The following is a 26,692-nucleotide window of genomic DNA, read 5'->3' on the forward strand; positions in this document are numbered from 1 at the left end:
ACAATCATAGACGTCGTGTGTGTGTGTGTGTAATTTAAAATTCTGCTCATTTTAATTTTGGCCACAAGACTGATTGGTTTGTTGGCCTTATTTTCTTTCAGTGACTGAGTGCCTAAAAGAATTTGTGTTCAGCTGTGTTTCTCCCAGTGTGCTCTCAGTGACACCGATCCACTTTGATGATGGTACACAGAATCAGTGATTACAGTGAATTAGTTTTGAAGAGCAGAACACCCACGCTGAGTGCCTGCTTGCTCGTCTGATCTCACTCTCTCACTACCGAAAGTAGGCCAGTGGCTCAGGAACCGGGAAGCGTGGACTGTTTGGATTCTCCCCATGTGGCTGAACGGGCACCTTGCTGCAGCTGCTGCACCATGCTTTCTGCACTTTGTGAAGTGACACATAACTGCACTCAAACATGGCTATGTTTACACTAACAAAGCAAGGATGCAAGTATGCATTTTTACATGGGCCCTCTCAACTGCTGATAAAACACTAAATGACACTGAATAAACTGATGGAGTTTTTGTGATTCAAACAGTTGGAGGAGTACAGACCTTTGTGTGTTATAAACAGAATTTTCAATACTTGAACTACAATACAGTTTTACTACAAACAGCAGCTTTGTGAAAAATGGGGAGTATAAATGAGTGGTTACAAGTAAGGGGTAGATGTTATATGTCTAGGGCCTGATTCACGTTATATAATTAATTTTGCCTTTTTAGAAGCAGATAAGTTTCCCAATCTAAATACATAACATATATTCATTGAAATATATGAATCTATTGATAAGAGGCTGCATTAGATATTGATAACATATTTTTTATGTGAAAATAGGAGAGACTACATCAGTATGCGCATGCTTCTGTGACGAATATTTTGCACTTTTGGCCCACAGGTTGAAGGTCTTTTTACTTTGTTGATAAGGTGTGTGTGTGTGTGTTTAAGCTTGTCTCTCGAACACACTTGCATGTTGTCTGTCTACTCTATTTTGACTTAGAACAGAGAGTTGACGTGAGCATGACAGGATGAACATCAGCTGGTGAGCACTTTAACCTCAGGTTTATAAAATTTTCTGAAACTGTCTGCTTTAGCAATCTTTAGAGCTTAGCTTTGAGTGTAGATGACTACCTTTTAGAAATGCTTTAGGGAGCATTCAGTTCTTATCAGGATTGCTTGTTAGCTTTGTTTGTTTGTGGTTCTGCTTCCGCTGATCCTGACAGACAGCCTGACTCCCATTAGCTCTGTCTGTTGATAAATCTTGAGACAGCGTTTTGTTTTTTTTTTCCTCCCCCCCCCCCCCCTTTCCTGGATGGATACTTAGGTATGTGGAGCCTAGTTTGAACTCTAAGTGACCACTGGAGTTCTACGTTGTTTAACTAACTGTGAATCATTTGCAGAGATGAGAGTTGGCAGCCAATTCTCATGAGGTCTTTAGTCATACGTTATTTGTCCAAAGGTTTGTAGCCACGGTGTATGTTTAGTGAAAACAGCTACATCAATATGCATTCATTATGGACACAGATTGTATAATCTTCATACATAAGCATGTAATGGGATGCTTTGGAGCGGATCCACGTGAGCCTAAAATCACAATGCCCAAACCCAAGCAAGAGTTAGAGAGGAATAAAACATGTGAACATTGAGACATAAAATTTGGGTGCTTGGGTGGATTGAGATTGTCAGAAATGCTTCTACTTATGAAACAAAATTTCTAACAGAGTATTACAAATTCATTAGACTGATGATAACAAAGGCTGAAAATGATTAATTCCTCATGGTCATGCTATAAGTAAGTGTTCTCTGAGTTATATCTTCCGCTTAGATCTCTCTCAGGATGAAGAAGAGCTGACAATGCTGATTTTAATGCTATTACTGCATTTTACAAACCTGGCCTACAGATAGACTTAACTAAGCAATGATTTACAATGGAATTACTTCCTGGATCACAATAGCATTGAAATGGACTTGATGCTTTACTTTGTTTTCTGTTTCTATTTATTTGTTCATTTATTTAATTTTGTTAGTAGTTGCATAACGGATTTACTACCTCTTACAACATGAAAAATATGGCCAATAATATTTAGAATACTATACTATAAGAAAAAAAAAAAAGAAGTAAAAGATGGGCCCACTTTGACTTTTGCAACAATGAAGGCACAAACCAAATTAACAAAATCTGTGTGATTTGCTAGAATGGTCTTTTTAAAATATAATACAGACATGCACCACCATCACAACAGAACTGTTCTGCTCTTTAACATTGGAATGATGACACATTTATGCTTGGCCCACACTGCAGGATGTTAAAAATCCTAACCAATGTTAACGTGAGACACCCCACACATAAAGACTTGGGAAGGGCTACATCGCCAGAATAAGGACTGGATTATGGATTATTCCCCATACTACGGTATTTTTTGGGAATATAATTTTTTACGGCCCCTCTAAAATTGGGAGACCTCTTGCGATTGTCTGGAGGAGCAAATCAGGCTCAAAATTGGCCTCGTTATCCTGTAGTGCAGGCCAGGCTTTAGACACGGACAAGTTGCAGTTATGGTATGTGTGTTAGAGGCATGAAGGTAAGCTGTGTGTTTTGTTGTACATGATCATACTGGTTGTCAAATATGCGGAATTGACACACATACACATTGTGCTATTGTTGTTATCAAGGGCAATTTATTGTGATAATATCGTTGTGTGATACCCTGTGATTCCCACCTCTACTTAGACTCCTCTAGCCCACTCTTGGCATTGGACATGGAGGCTTTAGATTCAGGCAGCTGTTTCAGAGTCCAGTTTCATTTTATACTTGAACATGTATATTAATATATATTTGAAAATGCATATAGTATATTAAAGCATACTGTATATTAAAGAATAGTATATATGCTATGTGCTTGCAATTTAACATTTGTATCCACAGTAGGTGCCCCTGAAAATAGCAGAATTTAATTATTTATATAAATAGTATATTTATTAATAGCTAGTACTGTGTTCCTCAGGTTAAGACACATCCCATTTTGTGAAAAATCTTAAATATCTTATCAGAATTTCAAAATCTACAGGATGGGAATACTAGAGATCATTCATTCACACACTGTAGGAAAATCCCCTTCAGCAAGATCACCCAGAGACCCCTCTCTCACTCCCCTACCCTCTCCACCTCTCCTCTGCTAGATCTCCTCCCTGTTCCCCATGTCTGACCCAAATGTGGATGAAACCAAACCCAGCCTCGGAATACAGAGCATGACGTAACTCGCGGGAGCTCCTGAGGCCTGGCCTCACTGCTTTTTTCCGAGATCAGGTTTCCATGACTTTTGTGTGCTGTCAGTTTGTTGGGGCCAGAGTAATTCTGCCTCTTGTTCAGCTGACCTTAGATCAGTCCCTCACTGCCATTCTGACACTGTGCCTCTCTACATAGCCTTGCTGGCTTGTGTGGCTGTGATTCAGGGCTAAATTGTCGCTTCAAAGCACCTACAGCTAGGTAAATGCATAATAATCAATGATATAGTTTTGGCTAAAACTCCTAAACTTTAAAGCAGGAGACATTGTCTCTAGTCATGATTTTTCACAATGACAAACGATTGTTATACTGACACCTAGTGGCCTGGATGTAGCAGAGTATCTGTACAGATCCTGTTTTAAACCTGGTTGCTCGCTATGGGGGTGAACCACATGGAGAAAATCTGGTTCATTCAGGAACTACAAAGTAGCTGGATATAGTAGATTTCTGTTTTTAAAATGGAAAGTAACTGATTCTTTATCAGTTTTTGTAATGTATAAATAAAATAAGTAAACTCTTAAACTCTTTTTATTTAAACACTTCAACAAAAAAGTGCTTAAACACCCAGCGTATAGTCCACAACACTTTTTTGCAAACAAGGTTTTGCATTTTCACTCCTGGAGGTTCCCCTACATTTGCAGGGTATAATAATTTTTTACAGAAATCAGAAATCAAGGGGAAGGAAAGTGGTTCCCTACCCTCCTCAAGAAAGTTACATAATGCAGTTTCTGCAGTGACAGAGACTCCTTGTCTCTCAATTACAGGTCAGTTAATCATCACAAAGATTATGAAGCTGTAATTTTAAGCTAAAAATATTACATCTCTCTGTTTCTAAATTAACCTAATGGCCTAATGATTATAGTAACAGACTTGGTACTCGAGGGTCACCGGTTTAGTTGTTCCCCCATGGCTGTTCCTAACCAAGTGCCCTAGCACCCAAAATGCTTCCCAGGTGCTTAGGATGGTGTGTGTGTGTGTGTACTGTTCTTAATCACTAGTGTGAGTGTGTTCGCTGCCATGGATTGGTTAAATGCAGAGGTCAGGTTTTTTTGTACAGTTTTACAGTGATCGTTAAGCACTCACTCCGATCAAATGCATTTATACAAATCGAACACTGGACATGGCATAAGACATATTTTGATAGGACAGTGTGAGTTAACTTTGTCAGTGTGAATGCTAAGTAAAACAGGACTAACGTAGCTGTTTAGTTTCCTGATTGATTTGGACCAAGGGAACTGAACTACAGCTTCTGTTGGTTTTCTCTTAATGTCAATACTGGCTGTCAGATAAAAGCTGCTTCTAATCCAGGTTAATATTTTTTTTTGCACTGGTTTTTAATTCCATCGGAAACTCCTTAACAAATATGTATTTAATTATAATTGTGTTCTACTTTTGATGGACTAGTTTAGCTTTAACGTTTTATTGCATCGTCAAATTTGTGGTATTTTTAACTCAAGTGTGTGTTTTTGTCTTTTTTTAGGATTTTATACTGATTTAGAACTATATACCTGCAGATTTGGCTCATTCTTGTCCAATCAGCAGCAGAATGTCATGTAGGCCTTTTAGACTTTTAATCTGTTTTTTTTAAACAGATTAAGAGGGACTGAATTACCAGAGCCCCAAGTGCGGGGAGGGCCTTTGAGGATTCTTTACAGGAATTTTATTTTCCTTTAAATATTAATATATTTTAAAGATCACAATAAATATTGCTAACTAATGTAAATGTAATGTTTTGGGTAAATAAATTAGTTGATTGATGGATTGAATTGTGTGTCATAGCCTACATGTAGTGTCTGGGGACAGGTACCCTCACCCCTTGCACAAAATGGGTTTACTGCTTGTGCAGAATTTTGCTGCTATACCCCTGCTTATGTGCACCCTCTCATGTGGTGTAACTCCCCCCCCCCCCCCTTTTTTTTTTTAAATCTGATACTATCAAGCTCTGGGTTGTAATATCTGAAACTCTGAACTATCCTTTGCCTCAATTCATAAAATGTTCATAGAAGGTGATTGTTTCACGTTCAGGGCTAAGCAGTGTGATTTATTGCTAGGCCTCTATAAATGAGTACTGAACTCTTAGCTCAGAGGTTTTTACAGCTAATCAATAATGGTTTGTTTGTTTTTCATTTAATTGTCACATAATCATTATACGTCTGATGCTGAGAAGTATATGCATTTAATGAGTACACTTCCTCTTCAGAGCCTATTTGCTGATCCAGACACTCTTGTTCATTGTTTCTTTTTGCACAAATACTGATTTTTAAGCCTTTATGGAGACCAAAGTTGATTTGTAAAAAGGTAACAATACACAGTCTCCCTAAGTCAGTTGTATTCAATAGTTTTTACATAACGTTATCACCAGCTTGTTAGGTTTATGTCACTTGATTTTTACAATGATTAAGAATTCTGAATGCTTTGCCAAACCTGTGCAAACCGTGATGCTGCATAAGTTGATGCAGTTAGAGGAAGGAAGCACATTTTTCTGTCACACCCTCTCTTTGCTACTGCCTGTTATTTCATTAGCAAGGAACTTAGGGAAACTTACAGTCTGAGTTTAGTGATCTTGGTTAGATGATCATTTGGTGTAGGGTGTTTTTTTTGTTTAAAAGGGCCATATCCCATTTGAATTCCATCTCTCCATATTCTACTTACAACAATCACTTTTAAAGCTGTATATTATTTCGTGCACAGTCACTTTTCAGCTTAAAATTGATCAGCCTGTTTTTAATTTATTTTAATTAACCAAGCAGTTGTTAATCCTTAAAATCATCCTGACTCTTGTTATTGTGGCTTTAGAGGCCCAGTGTCATGGAAAAGTTAAATAGATTGAAATTGCTTTTTTTTAAAAGTGGTATTGATTTATGATTTAACATTTTGGTCTATTGTTGTTATTACACAAAAAATCCATTCCCCGAGCCATATATTTTGGTGGTGTCATGAAAATTTACACAGTCATCTTTGTTCACATTTTGACAAATGTTTCAACCTGAACTGCTTTTTGGACAAGATTCTGTATAGGGCAACCAGTTCATATATTGTGTGTTCAGTTATGAAGCAGTAGAATTTAATTTGGAGAGGTGTTTTTTTTTTTTTTTTTTTTTTTTTTTTTTTTTTTTTTTTTTTTTTAAACTCAGAAGTAAAGACAGTAAATCTAAATGACCCTACACTCAGTAAAAATTTCCCACTACAAATATCTTTGCATTTTTAAAATAAATTTACTTTTGTCAGGGCCATTTACTTTACATTTCTATGTCATATTTCAGTGTAGCCTTTTGAGAATACTTAATATGCTGTTTAAATAAGACCGTACATGTTTTGACTGACCACTCAAAGCTTTGCCACATCTTCTATATTCCTGATGGTCTGTTTTCAACTACAGGTTATTGGAGACTGACAGTAAGTCTCTACGCTCCGTCAATGGCTCTCGGCGGAACAGTGGCTCATCTCTGGTGTCGAGTTCCTCTGCCTCCTCCAACCTTTCACATCTGGAGGAGGACACGTGGATATTATGGGGGCGAATCGTCAATGAGTGGGAGGATGTGCGCAAGAAGAAAGAGAAGCAGCTGAAGGTAAACACACCTTTACACATGAGTTTTGGTCACTGTTCCCTTTTTAGTACCTTTAGTCTATGATGAGTCTATGATGCTACCAAAGTGGGGATGAAAGTGTGGAAAATGATCTAAAATACTTTTAAAGCTTTTTTTTCTTTTCTTTAAAAGCACAAAGTTCTGCTCACTTTTAGAATCGTCAACCTAAGAAAAACTTACTTAGCTGGCCAAAATTACCACTCATTTCAGTATAAGCTCCGGTGCTCCTAATCGGTGTCATGTTAAGCACAAAAAATGGCGAAGACGTCCTTGGGACCGAGGAGGATAAGTGTGTTAGGATAGGATAAGTGTTTACAGTATGTTATTTACGTGCATTATTTACGTATGTTCCGACTTACACCAAAAATCGGTTTACGACGCGACGTAAGTCAAGGACCCCCTGTGTATGGCAATTTAATTAAACAAATAAAATACATTTTAAATAAACTTTTGTATGGGAGCCTTTCTCTTTTCTTTTGTTGTGTGGGACACTTGCCACTTGCAACTTGTTTTGTTTAAGAACCTGTAGCAAAGCTACGGAGAGTGCAAGGTTGAAATGTGCTCCGAGTTAGTAACCTTATCTTAATGCCCCAGAACTTATGTGCTGAGTTCTGCTGGTAATTTTTAGCACTGTCTCTGTACAGGCAGCTAACAATAGAGGGAGTAGCTTAGGCTGAGGGAGCGAGTTCATTAGGGGCACTCTAGATTTAGGACAGCTGCCTTACAGTATGTGTGATTTTTTTTTTTTTTTTTTTTTTTTTTTTGTGAAGAAATCTCTGAAGTGTATTTGTTTTTTTAATTTTTAATTTTTTTTGTTAATATTACAAAAAATTGCTAACAATGTTCAGTTAATACCTTCATATGCACTGAAAAACACATTTCATACCACCAAATAACACTCAGAGTTGTTAGTGCTATGCTGTGACAAAGGAAACACTTAGACTGACATTGAAGTAATATGGCATTGTATTTCAGTTTAAGATAATCATTTGTTTACAGCTATTTTCAAAATGACTATTAAATTATTCTACTACCAACGTCTTAATCCGTTCTGCCTCTGCGTCTTATTGAATTATTGCTGTTCTGTGCAGACACTGCACATTTGCTATGACTCGCCTCTTCATTTGTTTTGTGACTGGAGGGAAGAAAACTGTTGTAAATTTCTGCAGTTTCAGCAGCACTCCTCTTCGTTTATCACCGCATGGACTTATTTGTATGCAGTGCTGACAGCTGCTCTTACTCTGTTTCAGGTTAATGTTGAGCCCTAAGGGAAAAAACCCATACTCTCTATGTACTTAGTCTCACAGGGAGTCATAGCCTTTGTTTTGAACATATTCGTAGCTCGGTATATGTACCAGCATTGCTCCGGCAATTAATCTTGGCAAATTTCAAAATCTGAAACTCCTCTAGGTCCCCAGTGGTCAAAAAAGGGGTCGGGTAATTCTGAGTGGGTTAGAGCTTCACATCAGAGAGTGGGACAAGATGTCCTTAAAAGATTTCTCATTTGATCCCTAGGTGTGAACCAAGGATGCTGACCCAGTTGCTTCCCTGAAGTGCACATTTAAAACAAGTCTTAATGGCCTTTAAATTCCTCAGGAATGTTTCACATATGGTTCTTCACTTCAAACCAACACAACTCATAGAAATGTTTAAAAAGTAGGGATTTGGTAATGAGTAAACTCATAGCAAAACTTGTAACTATACAATCATTGATATATCAGTATTTAGCATTATTTACTTTTGCACACAATGTGTGTGTAATACATAACTGATGCAGCATTATTGGGGACATATTATAGCCCGTTGTCACAAAGTAAATGGGAATGAGCCATAGCTCTCTCTCTCTTCTCCATTCTCGTTTTCACCATTTTTATTCGGGCCCTTTATTTCTCCACACTGTGATTGGAGACACAGATGAGCAGGCAGGACTACTTTTTAAATTCTCTGTGCTCTACATGAGTTACAGCACAAAATCAAAATGACTCGGTTAATCCCTTGTATACTGACTTTCTTGTTACACGCACACCACAAAAACCGTAGTGGGTTGTTTCATTTCACAGTTAGTGAAGTGAACGCTCCAGTTTCTGGTGTTAATGTCTTAATGTTTGTTTGAGGGGGATATTTAGGTTCACTTCCATAGTCCGATATTGTAATGCAGTTGAATAGAACATAGCATTATTAACTTTAAAGATGTCTCACATATTCTGTAAAATATTGAAACGGAGGCCAGTTCCATTTCATCCTCACACCATCAGCTTGATATAAAGCTTATGACTAAACAGAAGAAAATGTGTCGAGTGCTTACTGTGTGCTTTAACAAAGGATCTTAAGGCCCCTAAAAGCCTCCTTCAGCACTGTTTTAACAAAAGACTCTTGTCTTCTAGCTTTCCTCAGGACTGAGGGATGGGTGGGTGGGTGGACTCAAGTCATAGCCCCTCACTGGAATGACCAGCTGCACACCGCTGAGCTGTATATTGTCCTCCTCAGTTGAGGAACCAGCTTAATGAAGTCCCCTCAGTAATATTAAGCTGGAACAGCTCAAGGTTTTGGTGAAGACATCCTGTCCAGTTTATATTTAGCAGCATAAAATGGCATTATCCTGACTGAGGTACATGTTGGAAAAATCATCAGGCAGAAGCTGTGTATGTTAAAATATTTATTTACCATGACAAATAAAATAAATATGACCTAAATAACCTAACCTAAAAACATAATAAAACTGAATAAAATTAGTAAGTGTAGAATGTTATTTGAATGTTTTAGAGGTTGTGAAATATTGTTGTGATAAGGCCCAGAGTTTGGAGTAGATTGTCTAGCATAATTAACTTGGTACCAATACAACAGAGAACATAATTAAGAAAAACTAGCATTAACACTGCAGTGGTAATTTTGTAAGTAAATAGGGCATAGAATTTATATGGCTACTGGATTCAGCACAACTATACAAGTATATTATTTTAAGTCCTATGACAAAAAAAGACAGTTAAAAGAATGACTGCAATATATGAATACAATCTCAGTATTGCATGACCTGTGGTTACTTATTGCTGTAGTAAATTGATCTTGGATCCAATGTGGTTGTCATTAGTTATAGCCTTGTTCTTTTTTCTGAGTGTATGGATCTGTGTCTTCACAGGAACTAGTCAGGAAGGGCATCCCACATCACTTCCGGGCAATAGTGTGGCAGCTACTATGCAGTGCCCAGAATTTGCCCATAAAAGACCAGTACTCTGAGCTGCTGAAGATGACATCTCCCTGTGAGAAGCTCATCCGCAGGGACATCGCCCGGACTTACCCAGAGCATGAGTTCTTCAAGGAGAAGGACAGTCTGGGCCAGGAGGTTCTATTCAATGTCATGAAGGTAGAGACATTTCAGATTTCATTTGGAAACATTTGGTTTTTGCTCAGGACATCATGGGTTCAGCAACCAATACAATGTTTGTGGCAATGGCCTTAAAGGATTAATATGGCAAAAAATCGAATTAGTACAGACAGGCCCCATGTCTTTACAGTTATTTGCCTTAAGAATTCAGTAACTAATGTGAAACTAATATGAAATTTATGTAGTGTGGATTTTTTTATTAAAAAGACAAGATGAAAGAACCTAAGCTCATCTGATAGCTGTAGTGCTAAATACCCTAATGGTGAAGGTGAAAACAATATGCCACTTGAAGAAATTATAAGAAAGGAGGTTAACTTCATTTATTTTATCTTTAAACAGATGTCCTGTCTCTTTTGTTCCATTTTCCTATATAACTGGGTTCAAACCCATCCATAGCAGAGCATGCCCTACTCTTTTCTTTGGGGTAACATGGACAAAAACCTGTGATGCATGGTTTGGCTCCTGAGTTATAGCCCTTGATATATTCCTGTCCTAACTAAAATATAACTTGAGAACCTTAAGGCACATTTCCACAATTATATCATAGAGAATTCAGAGCCATTATTTTCAAGCAGTTTCTGCACATCAGTTGAACAATTTCCCTGTCTACATAACATGTTTGTGCTGTTGATTGAAGCTCTTTTGTCGGTGGAGAGAATCTTGCTCAGTTCCTGTTAAATTTCCTTCAGATGCAGCTGATTCAGGACAAAATCACATTAGTTTCCTGAGTCACTAGTCTGCAGTTTGCTGAACAATGCTCCTTTTGGTTGCAAGCAGTATTCATTAGTGCTAGGATTAGGTTTAGTGCTGTCTAAACAAAAGGTAAGTGTTATTTTGGGTAGTATTGTATGGGAAACGATGAGATATGTTATGATCTGAGGATTTTGAACTCTGTTAATATAAATGCTTTATATTTGAAGTTGCTTTGAGGGTGTCCACCACACCACCCACAATTTCTTCAATGTGATAGCAAATTATTGCTTGATTATACATATTTTATTGTAATTAGAAATACTTTGGGCTGCAGGCATGCTTCTAAACAAAAGGCACTGGGCTAGAGATGACACTTAATAGATTTTGAGATTTGACTGATATTTGACGTATTTATTGTACTGTGGTAGCACATGAGACCTAGATTACCCAGATTTAGGTTTTTTAATTTTAATTTTACTGACCTAGACGAAATTAATAAGGTTGTAATGCTAGTACAAATAAATGCAATTTTAACTTTAAAATGAAATAGTAATTTTGATATTGGCATTGGCAGACACCTACATTTTAATTTAGAGCACATTTTACCACTGGATTTGTCACAAAGCATTTTTACCAAATTTCAGGTCCTAGGCCATAGTGAACAAACGTTGACTGAATCAAGGAAGAGCTCCAGGACAGAAACCAAGATCTAAAATGAGGACTCATACTCCTCTGAAATATTTTCATATTTTCAACTCGCATATTGATGCATTCTACACTGCTTATATATGTGTGTGCAGCTGTAAGGCCAAATATAAAGCACTTGACTCTGCAGTTACATCTTGACCTGAAAATCTCTGAGTCAAGCTCACCAACCTATGTTGTGTGTGTGTGTGTGTGAGAATAAATCCCTGTGTGACTTATTTGAGCTCACTTCCTGTTGTTCCAGGCTTACTCTCTGGTGGACAGGGAAGTGGGCTACTGCCAGGGGAGTGCGTTCATTGTTGGCCTTCTGCTCATGCAGGTAATAACTGAAGAGTCTGAAATAAACTGAATATAGTTTGAAAAATATAACAGTGTTGTCCCGAGTAATCCCCAATGTGAAGTGACATAGTTTATGAAATTGTTGCTGATGATGCAAAATCCTTTTATTTAGGAAGGTATCACTTCACAAGGGTTATATAAGCCATTCAAGCTTGTGAAAGATGTTCTAATAGTTGATTTGTATGTGATTAGATGCCGGAAGAGGAGGCATTCTGTGTGTTTGTTAAGCTGATGCAGGATTACCGTTTAAGGGAACTATTCAAACCTAGCATGGCTGAACTGGGCCTCTGCATGTACCAGTTTGAATGTATGATTCAGGTAAGTGCTAACAGCACGTCATGTTTTTCACTCTGAACTCTGTTGCTACAGATCTTCCTGATGATTTTTTTTTTTTTAAACCTAGGTGCGTTCATCTGCGCTCCTGGAGGTTATTATTGCAGCACAGTTTAGTGATTTGTCTGCTCAAACATCCATGATGTAACTCTACAGCTCCAGCCTTATTACTAGCTCTGTTTGAGCAAATAAATCCAGCTATACTCTATTCCAGACCTCCAGAACCATGACTGGACATTCCTAATCTAACCCAGCTGTCTCAGTATTCAGACTTTAAGACCTTGTTTAGGCAGGTCTGTTGTCTTGGGTTGTAGTTGAAAATGGACAGACCCCTGCACAGACACTTAAGCTGACAGAAACAATAGGATGGCATATTGTGATAAATAAATCATCACTACATGCCCTCCTGTTCTTATCATGGATATTGTCAGTGCTGAAAGGACACAGGCCAAATGTATATTTCATTACAAAGAGAGCATAGCCTTTTCTGTTCAGGCGAAGGCAAATGTATAGTGTGGAGAATCTCACTTAAACTAGTGGTTTTACAGTAGTAGTTAAAATTGAAATGAGTATTCTCAGTTCTAACCAGAGCAGGGCACTGAACAGGACATTTTACCTCATACTGCACATGACCACAGTGTGAAATGTGTGGGTTTTTAAAGACCAATGACACTGTGTGGGCTCTGGACCCACCACAACCATGGTGAACAGGATGACGTGGTTACAGAAAATGAATGTATAAACGGTGTATACATTTGTTACCGATAGTTAAAAGGCTGATCTCTACAAAGCAAAGATTTTAAAATGAAAACAAAACAGACCAAACAGAATGAGCCTTGCTATATGATCTCCAGGGGCCATAAAAGAAACAGCATTATAAGCAGACTGTAAGCTGAACAAGCGTATATAATGGAATATAAGCCTAAACTCAAAATTGTATAACACATTGGATGTAAAATTTGAATCATGATATACATTGGGTTTGTATGACACTCATTTTCCTCAGTCTTATTTCCATAAATAAAGCTTTGCTTCAGAAGGAGTCTAAAGAACAAAGTCTTACTGTGGTTACATATCACTGGTTCCTTCAGAGATGAAAGGGAAAAATGATTACAGTGCTGTCTTTCCCTCTCCATGCTCTGACTCTTCTTTGTTCTTTATTTTTCCATCAGGAGCAGCTGCCTGAGCTGCACATGCATTTTCAGGCTCAGAGTTTCCACACTTCCATGTATGCCTCATCATGGTTTCTCACAATCTTTCTCACCTCCTTTCCCTTGCCTGTTGCTACACGGATCTTCGATATCTTCATGTGTGAGGTGAGAAAATGTTTACACAACATGACTTGTATAGAATCTTTAATCTAGTTTTGTGATTGATCAGACTTGGGGTTGATAAACTGAGAGCAGGAGATGAAAACCGATGTTGTCAGGTGTGAACATAATTTAATCAATAATTTAATTTAATTTGAGTCAATTCATTCCAGATCAGAAAATAAACAAATCACTGTTCCAAACTCTTCCACCACACTGTTTTTTAATGACCCTGGGGTGACAAAGTACAAAACTATTCAGTACTATTTCTCCTCAGTAAACACAGTGATGCTGGGTGAAGACCACGGACATAAACATAAAATCTGGAATGCGTTTTCATCTCCATTTTTCTAGCATAAGGAGGAGATTGATTTGAAATGGAATTTAAACATTGTTTCTGAGTGCAAATGTATAAGATGATTAAATGTTTAATTCTCATATTAACACCATCATAAGAATATTTTCTCATAAATAATTTAAATAGCTGTTAATGAAAATGCAATACTATTTAGGCAAATGCACGTTACTGTATTTTTAAATTTCAGTTTGATAACAAAAAAACCACCTATGAATGAGAAATTTAAATTCAAATGAGATTACACTGCTATTTTACATAAGACATATTATTTATTTTTTTCATGTATTATAGAATATTGTAATATTAGGGCATATAAATGGTTAAAAAATAGAAAAATGAATTGTTATTTTACACTCTCAACAGTTAAGATTTGCTTTTGTATTAATGACACTGTATTTTATGACATGTAGATGGAAGTCAATGTATAGAATGCTAGCACATGGCGCCATCTCCTGGTTGATTATGATAATTGCAGATATTTTGTTGTAGTTGTTTGTCTTTTTTTTTAATTAAGTATGTTGCTATGCTGATGTGATTGTAGGGTCTGGAGATAGTGTTTCGTGTAGGCTTGGCCATTCTTCAGATGAATCAGGCAGAGCTTATTCAGCTGGACATGGAGGGCATGTTGCAGGTTTGCATTTTTAAAAATGTATATGTAAAACCTACTTTTTTCTTAAGCTGAGTTAATCACTCTTAAGTGCAAGTTGTTCATAAGGCAACATTAAACTTTTGTATAACTAAAGATTGTCAATTTAAAGATAACTAAAGCAGCTTTTATTTCAACAAATACTTGCTAGAATAAGCCTTTGGAAAGATAGGTAGTTTTGTCTTGTAATTGTATGTACAATGCCATAAAATAAAGTGTTAGTGTTTAGTTTTACCTTTTATCACATCTCTCAGTATCTTTCTCTCTCAAACTGTGATGTTTCTGAGAGCTTCTCTTGCAGACTTATTTTGGCACTACTTTGATATTATCTTTAAAGAGGAGCTTAATATTTTAGTGGAGATTTATCTTCAAAATTATTTACCACTATCATTTAAATCTTTGAAAAGTACTGTAGGTCCCAAGCATCCTTGTCTTGTTTTCTAGTACTTTCAGAAGGTCATCCCTCACCAGCTGGACAGTGGACCAGACAAAGTTATACAAGTTGCTTACCAAGTCAAATATAATGCCAAGAAGATGAAAAAGTGAGTATTTACTCTCTCAAAAACATGCAAATATTTCTAGGAATAGCTGGTTTACAGTTTTAATCTGAGTGTTTTATGTTGTGCCTTGTGCAGGTTAGAGAAGGAATACACTACAATAAAAACCAAGGAGATGGAGGAACAGGTCGAGATAAAGGTGAGAACATTTCTTTTTGACAAATTAAAACATTTGAGTGTGAAATGAATTGTGTTGTGAATGGTCCCTGTCATATCATTTATTACTTTTTCACCTTCTTCCATTTGCATTTGGTGAACATTTCCTTATGACCAGCAGACCAGTGAAATAGTTCAGAATTATTTAGGTTAAAAAAATGGTTACATTATCATATGTTGTTATAATTGTTATTATCATTACCTTTTTGTTTTTCAATCCTTGCAGCAAGACAAATGGATGACAGACATGAATGCATGACACTAGTAATACTTTCACTGTAAAAGTGATTTGTCACTTTATGTAGTTTTGAGCAATAAGATAGTACCAATTTTATATGAGCTACAATGTTTTAAAATTAATTCCAGTGGAGGTTGGAAGCAAAATATGTGTGTTGAAGTGGGGTGCTCAAAAATATTGTCGGCAATGCAGAAAATGATTGGGAACCACTGTCCTAAAGCAAGTCTGTGTTGGAAAATGATGTGCAATTGATTTATTAATTTTTTTTGCTGAATCATTCTTTAAAACTCTGTTAACAAAGTGCTTTATAGCGTTAAATATCATTTGACTTAAATTGTTTGCAAGAACAAATTAGAAATCAAAGGGCATTAATGACTGGCTAATTTGGTCTCTTATTTGCAGAGGCTACGCACAGAGAACAGGCTGCTGAAGCAGAGGATAGACACCTTGGAGAAAGTGAGTGGCAGTGAGGTGTTGCATAAGTGGAGCCGAACACAGTTCATCAAACCATTTCATACAAATCAAATGCATCAGAACCCTGCCATCATCTATCATGTTATTTCATCTCGTGCTGGTTCATGACTCCTCTCTCAGAGAGCGCTCACACTTACTAACTGGGCTGTGCATCTTCACTCTCAATAACATACATACTTGCTCACGACTGGGGCCTCAATACATTTTAGCTTGTGTGTTCAACAGTGGGCAGCCTTAATTGCATGTGTTAACTGTGTTCTTTGAAACAGGTAAGTAAAAACCCAGCTTGTTGCCCATGTTTGTCAGGCTAATGACAGATATGAAAGGCTCCTGCACTCCGTAACACTAACCATGTGGCCACACAGGCTGGATATTTATGAGCTACAGTCTGACACAGTTCATGAATGCAGCATGCAAGCAGCTAATACTGCAGCATTACATGCTGGGGCATTGATTGTTCGGATCTCGTGACGCTGTGCATGATGTGCGGGACACCTGAGTCGTTTTTGCTGCTCCGAGAATAAAGAAGGAAACACGTAACCAAACCCAAAATAACCCCACCCCGCCTCAACCCCACCCACCTTTGTACCCTTTAACTTCCTGCATGAGATGCATAACCAGATTCCTGACCAAAAACCCACCTGTCTGACCTAATCTCCTAATTTTTGATTTGATATGAGCATGGTACCCACAATGTCAATGTAGAAATATATATATATATATATATATATATATATATATATATGTATATATATATAATTATTGTTTGCAACCACTGGCTTTTCTTTGCTTTGCCTGTCTTTTAACTTACTCTTACACTGGATTTCACTTTAGCATCACTATTGCTTTGTTACATCTGTCATCTTATGACACATCCATATCACGGCATCAATACTCAAAAACCCCGTTCTTCTTCCGCCCCACTCTATTTAGGCTGTTTTAAAATCGGTTTAGCAACCCCTATAGAGTCATTGTGTTCATATTTCTATCTTACAGACTTTTTTAATTCTGTATAAAATGTACAGCCTTAAATACGGGGAGGATGAAGGACAGTTTTCTTCCAGAAATCACTTTTGTTGTTTTTACATTTCTTTGTTGAAATATCCTTTGGTTTTTCTCTCTATGCCTTCCTTTATGGATTTTCTCTATTCGTAGGAAAGTGCTTCCTTGGCAGATAGATTGATTCAGGTATAATCTTTACACTCTTCCCAGTCACTTTTTTTCCACCTTTAAATTGATAGACAGTATTTGCCTTTTTATTTTTTCCACCTATTTGGATATCTGTGGATTTTGATTTGGAATGTTTTTAGGGTTTGAAAATTTGCTTCTGCATGATACAGAATACATTCATATGCTTTTGCATAATTCCAAAACAACCAAATCAACTGACATGGGTCCAAATACACAGAGCTATACCTCTTCCTTTAAGATTTTCCATATTGCTCTATTGCTTTGCATGCTTGAGATCCCCATAAATTGTAATCTGAGTGAATCTCGATTATATTAACCAAATATGACCTGCTCGTTGTAGATTCAGGAAAACAAGCATTACATTTTAACCCTGGCCACTGATTTTGATGACTTCTAAATCTCACTCCCATTGACAATCACTTGTCTGCCAAAAAATAAATAAAGAAAAAAAATGTATATATTAATAAAGCAAAATTTCTAACCAGAATCACCTAGAACAGCTGCTAACAGCATGATGGCACTCCAGACCTTCCACATTTAGATATATTTCTCCCCAATTCCCTACCTCTCCCCTCACACCACTCCCTCCTTGGTTCATCCCGCCTGTTGTCCATGATTGGCCGGGTCAGGGTCAGGTGACGCGAGCTCAGGAGGCGGAGGAGAATTACCTGGTCAAGCGGGAGCTGGCCACGGTCAAACAGCAAAGCGAGGAGGCAAGTGCGCTGCTGGAACAGGCCCAAAGCACCATCAGACAGCTCCAACAGCAGCAGCAACAGCCTGCGGTAAGGACAGATCACACAGTGCCTCCTCCTGGACAGGAGGACTGCTCTGAGCCTGCGAATCCAGGAGAAAATACACTGAGGAAGCAAGGACACACACATTAATGCAAAGCACGGTGCTTATGAAGCATCAAAAGCTTTTTGACTTCTAATGGCGCCCCCTTGTGCTGAATGTTTAGCCGGCTGAAAATTAGCGATTGAATGAGCGAATCTGAAAGTCTAGTCCCATGAGATGGTTTATGTATAGACCAAAAAGGAAAACAAAGTTTCAAGCTCTTTTTGGATGTTTTTAACACAGCAGGGATTATATACAGCGCTATCTGGTGATCCTGGACATTTGATCCTGTTCAGAAGAGAGAGTAACGTGTAGGAGTCCTTTGTGTGCTTGAATATGTTAAAGTCCTTGTGTATATGTATTTGAGCTGACAGATAATGCAGTGAAAAGTGTTAGCGAGGTGCACAGTCCTGGACATGTTTGCTCTCACCAGAGAAGCAGAATTATATCTCATCATTTATTTATACACTTGTTCTCAACACTGACACCACCAGTTAATGTGCAATGTGCTGCTTGCAAAGTGCTGTTTTACATGAGGGTGTTTTGAGACCTCATTATATATGAATGACTTAGGAGTTTTTACAGTTGGGAGCACAAGGTGGTGGAACAGTTTGCCTGTTTTTGTCTTTGAAGATGAATTCAGCAGTGATGGTGGTTGAATTTTGGTGTTGATGCTAGTTGTTGATATCTCGATTAAAGTCTGCTATTTAACAATCTGTGCCTTGGTACAACTGATGCATTTGCTCTGACAGACTTTGGCTCTTCCCTGTGTGTGCACGTAGAAGGGAAACCCTCGCTACTCCGAGGAGTTCATTCTGCAGTTAGAGAGGGAGCTTGTCCATGCGAGACTGAAGGAGGCTGAGTCCCAGTGTGCTCTTAAAGAGATGCAGGACAAAATCCTTGATATGGAAAAGGTGAGTTTGATTTCCATGAAGTGGAGCAATCTCAGTTGTCTACAAACAAAATCAAGATAAAGTGTAAAGGATTACAGCTCAGCTGAGTTTTGTAGGCTACTCAATTTATTCTTCTCATCAGCAAATTATGAAGGCCTTAATGAGTTACATTTCCAATGTTATTAAAGTAAAAACACTCCTTTGTAGGGCTAAGGCCATGCAGGACCTGACTTTGAAACAGAGAAATGTCACATAATAAAATTAAGGGAAAAATAAAAGTGGTACTAACAAAGAACTTTTCAGAGCCATATTTAATAAGAGTGTGCTTGCTTTATTTCTTTTGTGCTGCAGAGAAATATGTCTCTGCCGGACGAGAACAACGTGGTTCGCCTGCAGGAGGAGCTCATTGGTGTAAAGTTGAGAGAGGCTGAGGCTATGACAGGCCTTAAAGAGCTCAGACAGCAGGTCAGAAATCTGGAGGACCACTGGCAGGTAAATATACATACACACACACACTTTTAGGTGTCCCATATTAGGATGCTGACAGTCATACACAGTTGAAAGGAATCATACCTAAATAGCCATAACATTAAAACCATCTGCCTACTTTAGACCAGACCACTAAAAGTCTTCTGTGGTATCTGCCACAAAGATAAAGCAACAGATCCTTCAGATCTTAAATGTTGCACGGTGCACAGTCATGCTCCTCAAGCCAGGCAGTTTTTGCAGTGCCCACTGCTTTTTTTTACCCTTGCCATAAAGGGATGTACTTGGTCTCTAACAATGTTTGGACAGGTAGTACGTGTCAAAATTAACATCTGCATGAATGACTGGATGCAAAGTTTCCCAACAGGTCATTGCCTAGAGTACCATACCACAAGCTGTGACAAACTGTGTGTTCTGATTACTTTCAGTCACAACATTAACTTTTTGAGCAGGAATGGGCCAGATGGGCTAATTATCTCCCCACACACACCAGTTGTCCTTCTTTGAACATCATTTAATAGGTTTTATCAGCTGCACACATGGAACGCCACAAGACCTGCTGTTTGGAGATGCTTGGGTAGTCATATAACCATCACAATGTGGCCCTTGTCAGAATCGTCCTTACATTTACGCTACGTTCCAGCACTTCAACTTCAAGAACTATTAGCTGAATTTCTAGCTAATATCTCCCACCCCTACTCTTTAACCATTGGAAAAAATGTAAAAAGAAAATTCAACATTAAAGTCTATGGTCTATGGTTAGGTAGTACATTTTTTTTGCCATGTTAAATGCTGTATAATAATAAACACAGCTCTGTGTGTTAATATATTCAGCAATTTATTTTTATAAATACAGAAGTTGTCATTTTCTTGGGTGCCTTGGGGACTTTTCTGTATGTATTATATGGTGTTTACCATTATGTATGTCATTATAAGCCTAAACTTACACTAAGACTAAGACTACACTAAGCTTGTGAAATGTGCTTAATAGCTATTAGATTCTAGGTTTCCCCTCATAGCTGGAAATATCTTTGCCCAGAAAAGGCATGAAAACTGCACGCCAGCACAGTTACTTTCATAGATGTGATTTGGGTTATACTTAATTTAATGTAATGCTTTCGTCTGCAGAGGCACCTGGCCCGTACAGCTGGTCGCTGGAAGGACAGCCCGCGGAAGAATGCAGCCAGTGAACTGCAGGATGAACTGATGAGTGTAAGACTGAGAGAGGCAGAGGCACAGGCTGAGCTCAGAGAGACCAGGCAGAGGATGCTGGAATTGGAGACACAGGTCAAATACACACACACACACACACACACACACGCGCTACAGCACATGCGCTCTGATTTAAATGTTGTACTGTACCTATAGAGGTTAGTAACCACTAGGGGGTGACCAAGGTCAATCTGTAGCTTCACCACCACATTTATTGAATTCATTATCACATTGAAGCCCCAGTGTTCTTTTTTCTTTTGAGTTCACTAAATGTATACAGCAAATGTGTAGATGCAGATTTATTTACAAAAGAAGAGATTAAACTGTAAGCTATGCAGCATCTTGTGTGTGTCCTGTAATGCCACAGTTGATTAAGGAGTTTATTCAGTGTTGTTAAGAATGTAACAGGGCACATCATTATTCACAATACAAATCCTATGTGATTGTATATATCCCTGATGATCTCTGATGTTTGCTTGAATAATTAGATCACCACACCTCTCATGTGCATTAGAGATGTTTGGTTGCATGTGTTGTTGTGTTTTTTTTCTCATGTATTCTGAAATATTTTTTAAACTGTGTATCTAGGACGTAATGATTTTATAATTTTTCTTTATAATGCTATAGTTGTAGTATTTCCAGTGACTTGTGTTTTTTTTTTAATAATATTAGAAGTTATGAAGTATTATCCTTTTTCTTATCAGCTACTTTTTTGAGATTTGACTGAGATCTGAGTAAGGTGGCACGGTGGCGCAGCAGGTAGTGTCGCAGTCACATAGCTCCAGGGACCTGGAGGTTGTGGGTTAGAGTCCCACTCCAGGTGACTGTCTGTGAGGAGTTGGTGTGTTCTCCCCGTGTCCGCGTGGGTTTCCTCCGGGTGCTCCGGTTTCCTCCTGCGGTCCATTGTTAGGTGTGTCCATAGGTGTGTGTGTGTGTGTGTATATATGTCACCCTTTGAAAGACTGGCACCCCTCCAGGGTGTGTTCCTGCCTTGTGCCCAGTGATTCCGGGTGGGCTCCAGACCTACCCCGACCCTGAACTGGAAAAGTGGTTACAGACAATGAATGAATGAGTAAGATCTGACTCAGCATGTGTTTCTGATGTATATTTCCTTCAGTGATGGAACACTCAGCCATTTTTTTTATATATATATACATAATGGAAATATAGTCTTAGGTCTCATATATGGTCTTAGGTTCTTGTGTGTCATTTTCTGAACCTATGTTTCTGTAGAAATGAGGTGTGCCTGATGAGTCATCTTTTGTAAAGTAAATAAACTTAAATTTCTTTTTAATAAAAGTTTGGTAATTTACTGCTCCGTGACTTCAGCATCTTTCCTTGTGCAGGCAATGCTAACTGATCATTGTGGTTAGGGTTTTCAACCCTTTATAATGATCATTATTCACATCTGCCTTGCGCTGTTCTTCACAAGTGTGTTTCATGAACTGTTGACCTACATCAAAGCGCTGCTTTCGAAGTTATTGTCCTCGTGTTCTGTCTCTGCTTTTAGGTCAGTTCTTAGTAAAGGAAGAATACGTGTTGAGCAGAACCACATTTAATGTGTAAACTTTGATGTTTGGTGTTTTTTTGTGTGTGTACAGAACCAGATCCACAGTAACCAGCTGCGGCGAGCAGAGCAGGATGCACGCAGCCTGCAGGAACGATTGCAAATCATGACCAGTCAGAATAAAATGCTACAAACAGAGCTGAAGGAGGCCAAGCGCAAACAGGCTGAGATTGAGTGCAAGGTGAGGACACCACCTCGTTTATTTACTGCAGACATGTTCCATCACGTGGTCAGGCTTGGAAAGTTTATACACCTACAGGGTGATGAAATAAAGGCTAAAAACACTGAAATCATTTCTGACCTGTTTGAAGACGGTCATCACACCCAATTTCTGTCCAGAGGCAGTTTAACTTTGCCTGTGTCATGCTGTTTCATCATGTCTATGTTCAGTAAAAGTTAACTTATCAAAGGCCACAATCAAAATATCCAGTAATGTGAAGAGGAACCAGTGGGTTTAGTTTTAAACTTCTGTAACAGATAGATATTATTAATCCCCTATCTGTCCCCCCACTGTTTCTGTTCTTTTTCATTTTCAGAATAAAGAAGAGGTGATGGCAGTAAGACTGAGAGAAGCTGATAACATAGCTGCCATGGCTGAGCTTCAACAGCAAATCTCTGAACTGGAGATTCAGGTACAGACCACTGTTAAAGCTCTACTTTAAGGCAGATGCTTACTGTACAGGTATTATTTCTGTATGGTAGGGGTGAAATCTGTTCTTAGATTGCACACTTCAGTGTCACCATCTACTAGTTGAGAGCATTTGGCCAAAGGTATTAGAGAAAAAGGCTTGGGACTGGAAGTTCACCCATTTGATCCCTACAACTGGCAGAGAAATCCACAGCTGAGGTGACCTTCAGCAAGGCATCTAACCCCTTAAATGTTCCATGGGTGCCAAGGGTAGCCGCCTACAACTTCAGGTGTGTGTGTGTGTTCATTGCAGAGGTCAGATTTCACTGTACAGATTTCATTTTCACATTTCAAATCTAATAAGCAATGAATAACCGCAATAACTATGATGAATGCAATTCCTCAACAGGAAAGAACCACCTATTTTTGACTTTTGCATTTTGTGGTGACACTAAATTTTGAATAGTTTCGGATATGTATAAACACACGTTCCCACATGCTTGCTACACAGGAATGGTTTGTATCAGCCTTGATTTCAGGAGGAGATTGATGTGGGGAGTTGGTTGAGATGCAGTACATCGTAGTATGGTGTGTACATCAATTAGTAGGAAATGCTGCAAGTAGAATGTAGTTTCCCTAGCAGGAGGAATGAAGTGATTTAATCATTTAGTCTGAAATCTGTCTCATGTAAGTACCTTATATGCCCTAAGATAAGAGACCATCCTTCCTGTGGGAGGCAAATGATAGCAAAGCATTCTCAATGTTACACTCACCCTACCGTTATGATGTGGTGACACACTCAATGTGTTTAGAATGACTGCAAGTTGTATTAGAATTAGACACAATCCATTTCAACTGGGTCTGTGATTATTTCTCTGAAGAGTGGCTGCGTCTGACTGGGTGTTCTGTGTACTATGTGTACACTTTTGTTTATTTATTTATTTAGAATCATGTGCCAGTTACCTGTATTGATGTAATGTTATTGTGTTGTTTGCTGCAAGGCAGACTTTGCTGAAGCAATGCCATCCTGTTGCAGAGCTGAGATCTAACTGTGGTTTTGGTTAGCCACAGTTTTTGTGCACTTATGGTTGTGGGAACAAGACCATGGTTTACCAAATGGGTTAAATCTGCTCAAAGGCCTGACATGGAGTTTGTTGGAATGAAAATGAAAAGAATGCTACTCCAAAGTGACCTGCTGTGCTTGTGCTTGAGTTTATGAGGGATATGCAATTTCCCTTTCAGCCGTAGTATGTACCAGATAGCTCAGGCTTATTCTTAGTGAGAAACCTAGAGTTTCCTAGACTATTAGAACACAGCATATGCCGGGCTTTTAGGTAAATGTATTCATTTCATGTAACTTAATTACAGGGGCCCACATTCTAACCAGTACAGGCTTTAAACCATGAAGCCACAATACGTCAAAAACTCATTTACTTCCCGTTTCACCCACACTGAGGACACATGGCCCACTGCTGGAAAATACTACAAAGTGATATCAGCTCAATTTGTCTGTAGAAAGGTGGTATGATTCACCTCAGAGAAGTTTCATTTTTTCTGGAAAGATACTCTTCAGAATAAACCTACAGGTTTGCCTAACATTAGCAGCCTTGCTTTCTGCTTACGCTGATTTATTTAGGTACAATATATTTACTGTTCTACTTATGGGCAAAAATGTTTTGCTGCACAACAAAACGGTTGCTAACAATGTTCAGCACACGTAGTCCTTTGCCATCTCACTTTTAGCATCAGCGACACTCTGCTGACCGAAAACAGTACTTTAATTTTTTTTTCTTTTTTTTTTTTTATGTCTTTACACCTCTCGCTGTAGGGTAAAGTTGTTGCTTGCATGACCGTACTAAGACCACAGCTCAGCTATCTTCATTACCATATGCGAAACCACTTCCTATCAGGTTTACATACTTACTGAGCTAGAATCAAAGCTGTCTTTTTGCTTTACTGCTGTGCATGCACAAGGTGAAACATAAGACAGAGATTTAACAGCAGCAGTAGTGCTGGGTTAGTCACTGCTGCATGTTTTATGGAAGAATGACTGCAGTACTTGCATTCTTACGGCAACAATGTGTATATACATTTACACACACACATACACTCACTCAAAACATATTGTTGTGGCCCCTGTAGGTTTTGACTGTTACTATGCCAACGGGGATATCCAGAACAAGAATACTTTGCACAGGATTTTCCCCATCTAGGTACTGATCAAATAATCACCAAGTTTGGTTTCTGCTCCATTTCTGATGCAAAGTGAAGCACTTGCATTGCGCCTCTTTTCTGTTCCATTGCTGCATCATTTTATAGCTTAGTCACAAAGCACAGCCAATAAGGGCACCAGAAAAAAAAATGAATGGAATGCTAATAGGTCAATGAATATTCTTTGATTTACTCTTTTATTGAACACACATTTACCCTATTTTTCACATTTGTCAGAGGAAAATAATACCTGTTTTCAACTTATTAAAAATAAATATAATGTCTAAACACTTTAAAATGATTAAGAATGTCTTTTAAGAATTCACAAATAAAACTAGAAATAGAACTCTAATTTCATTCGATTTCTGTCTGAATAAAACCATGTTTTCAAATATGAAGTGGAAAAACTTGAGTAAACTTGAACTGACTTAGGCTAGTGTTACACAATCCAAGTACCGCTACCCTGTGAAGTTCAGTGATGTCTCTGCTTCAGGTCATCAGATGTTTGTACTGGGTGAAGTTCCAATTTCTTTATACAGAAAATAATACCTTGACTGAAATGCTGATTGATGAATGATACATTCTTTTGAAGACCTTATTTTAAATAACAACCCCTGGATGCTTATGGCTTAAACCACAAAAAACTGTGAGATTTTGGTGTGTGTATTTGTTGATCTCAACAGATAAAACTAACAAAGAAATTCTGGCGTACTAACCTGCATATAGAATATAGACAGCTTATCATCATTCTGGATTTTTAAATAAGCACGATTGCTGGCTTAGTGATGCTTATAAGATTCACTATATTGAAATTTAGTTTTGAACTGTATGTTACACTCTGTACCATTCTGAAGTAGTTTTTTTTCAGTACCGGAAAGGTATTGAGTTTCTTTTCTCAGCTATGTAGTAATCCTTTCTTGTGCTGAACTGGGTGTGTTAAACCATAAAAAGTCTTAACTGTGTTGGACAATAGTTCTTAAGGACCAGAAATATGTATAATTTGCCTTACCACTGAAGGACTATTGGATTGAATGTGATTCAGAAGTACTATAGGAGGAGCACATGTATTTGGAAGTGTACTGTTTGCTAGGCACCTATAAGAAGAGTTGGTAGCAAAGTGTTTGTGGCAACCACATGGGATGTACCAATCAGGCCCGGGAAACCACATTAAAGACCAGAGATTGGTCATAAAACCAATCAGAAGTCATTAAAAGGGTGTGAAAATGTAACATGTTGACTGAAAAGTTGAGGATAGAAGCACATAAAAATGCCAGATCGACAGTCTTAGAGACTTTAAAAATGCTTTGATAACTGCTGACATTTTTGAGGGGTGATCAACAGTTCTGGGTAGCCCAGCCCCAATGCTTCAATATTTGAAAATACATAACCATTTTAGAGTAACCAGTCATTGTTTTACAATTTAAAGTTAACAAAAATCAGCTACCTCTGTTTAACTACTTTATAAAATTAGACATTTAATATATTAAACAAAAATTTGATTTAAATTTCAGACATGGTGTACACTTACATTTCTGGTATGTAGCATTCACTCTTCTTTAGTGTAGCTTACAAAAGTGCTTTGTGTCTGGTTGAAGTTTGTATTCCAGCT

The 26,692-nt window shown here is 38.0% G+C and overlaps 1 protein-coding gene across 6 annotated transcripts in view; it reads left to right on the top strand.

Annotated features, from left to right (window-relative positions):
- The window catches only part of evi5b (ecotropic viral integration site 5b), a 60,770-nt gene that overhangs the window by 19,621 nt on the left and 14,457 nt on the right, over positions 1-26,692 (top strand). For 4 of the 6 annotated variants that reach the window (XM_066663099.1, XM_066663102.1, XM_066663100.1 and 1 more), the window contains 16 exons: positions 6,663-6,852; positions 10,007-10,231; positions 11,895-11,969; positions 12,182-12,307; positions 13,495-13,638; positions 14,532-14,621; positions 15,081-15,178; positions 15,272-15,332; positions 15,990-16,043; positions 17,217-17,249; positions 17,882-18,034; positions 18,869-19,000; positions 19,331-19,471; positions 20,594-20,752; positions 22,279-22,425; positions 22,781-22,876. In XM_066663099.1, coding sequence (XP_066519196.1) covers positions 6,663-6,852; positions 10,007-10,231; positions 11,895-11,969; positions 12,182-12,307; positions 13,495-13,638; positions 14,532-14,621; positions 15,081-15,178; positions 15,272-15,332; positions 15,990-16,043; positions 17,217-17,249; positions 17,882-18,034; positions 18,869-19,000; positions 19,331-19,471; positions 20,594-20,752; positions 22,279-22,425; positions 22,781-22,876 — 1,924 coding nt within the window. Of the gene's footprint in view, positions 1-952; positions 1,040-6,662; positions 6,853-10,006; positions 10,232-11,894; positions 11,970-12,181; positions 12,308-13,494; positions 13,639-14,531; positions 14,622-15,080; positions 15,179-15,271; positions 15,333-15,989; positions 16,044-17,216; positions 17,250-17,881; positions 18,035-18,868; positions 19,001-19,330; positions 19,472-20,593; positions 20,753-22,278; positions 22,426-22,780; positions 22,877-26,692 lie in introns of those variants that run through there. The other 2 variants (XM_066663105.1, XM_066663104.1) reach the window with 2 other exon arrangements.

The sequence above is a fragment of the Hoplias malabaricus genome, chromosome 3 (assembly GCF_029633855.1).
Source record: "Hoplias malabaricus isolate fHopMal1 chromosome 3, fHopMal1.hap1, whole genome shotgun sequence".
Taxonomy (NCBI): Eukaryota; Metazoa; Chordata; class Actinopteri; order Characiformes; family Erythrinidae; genus Hoplias; species Hoplias malabaricus.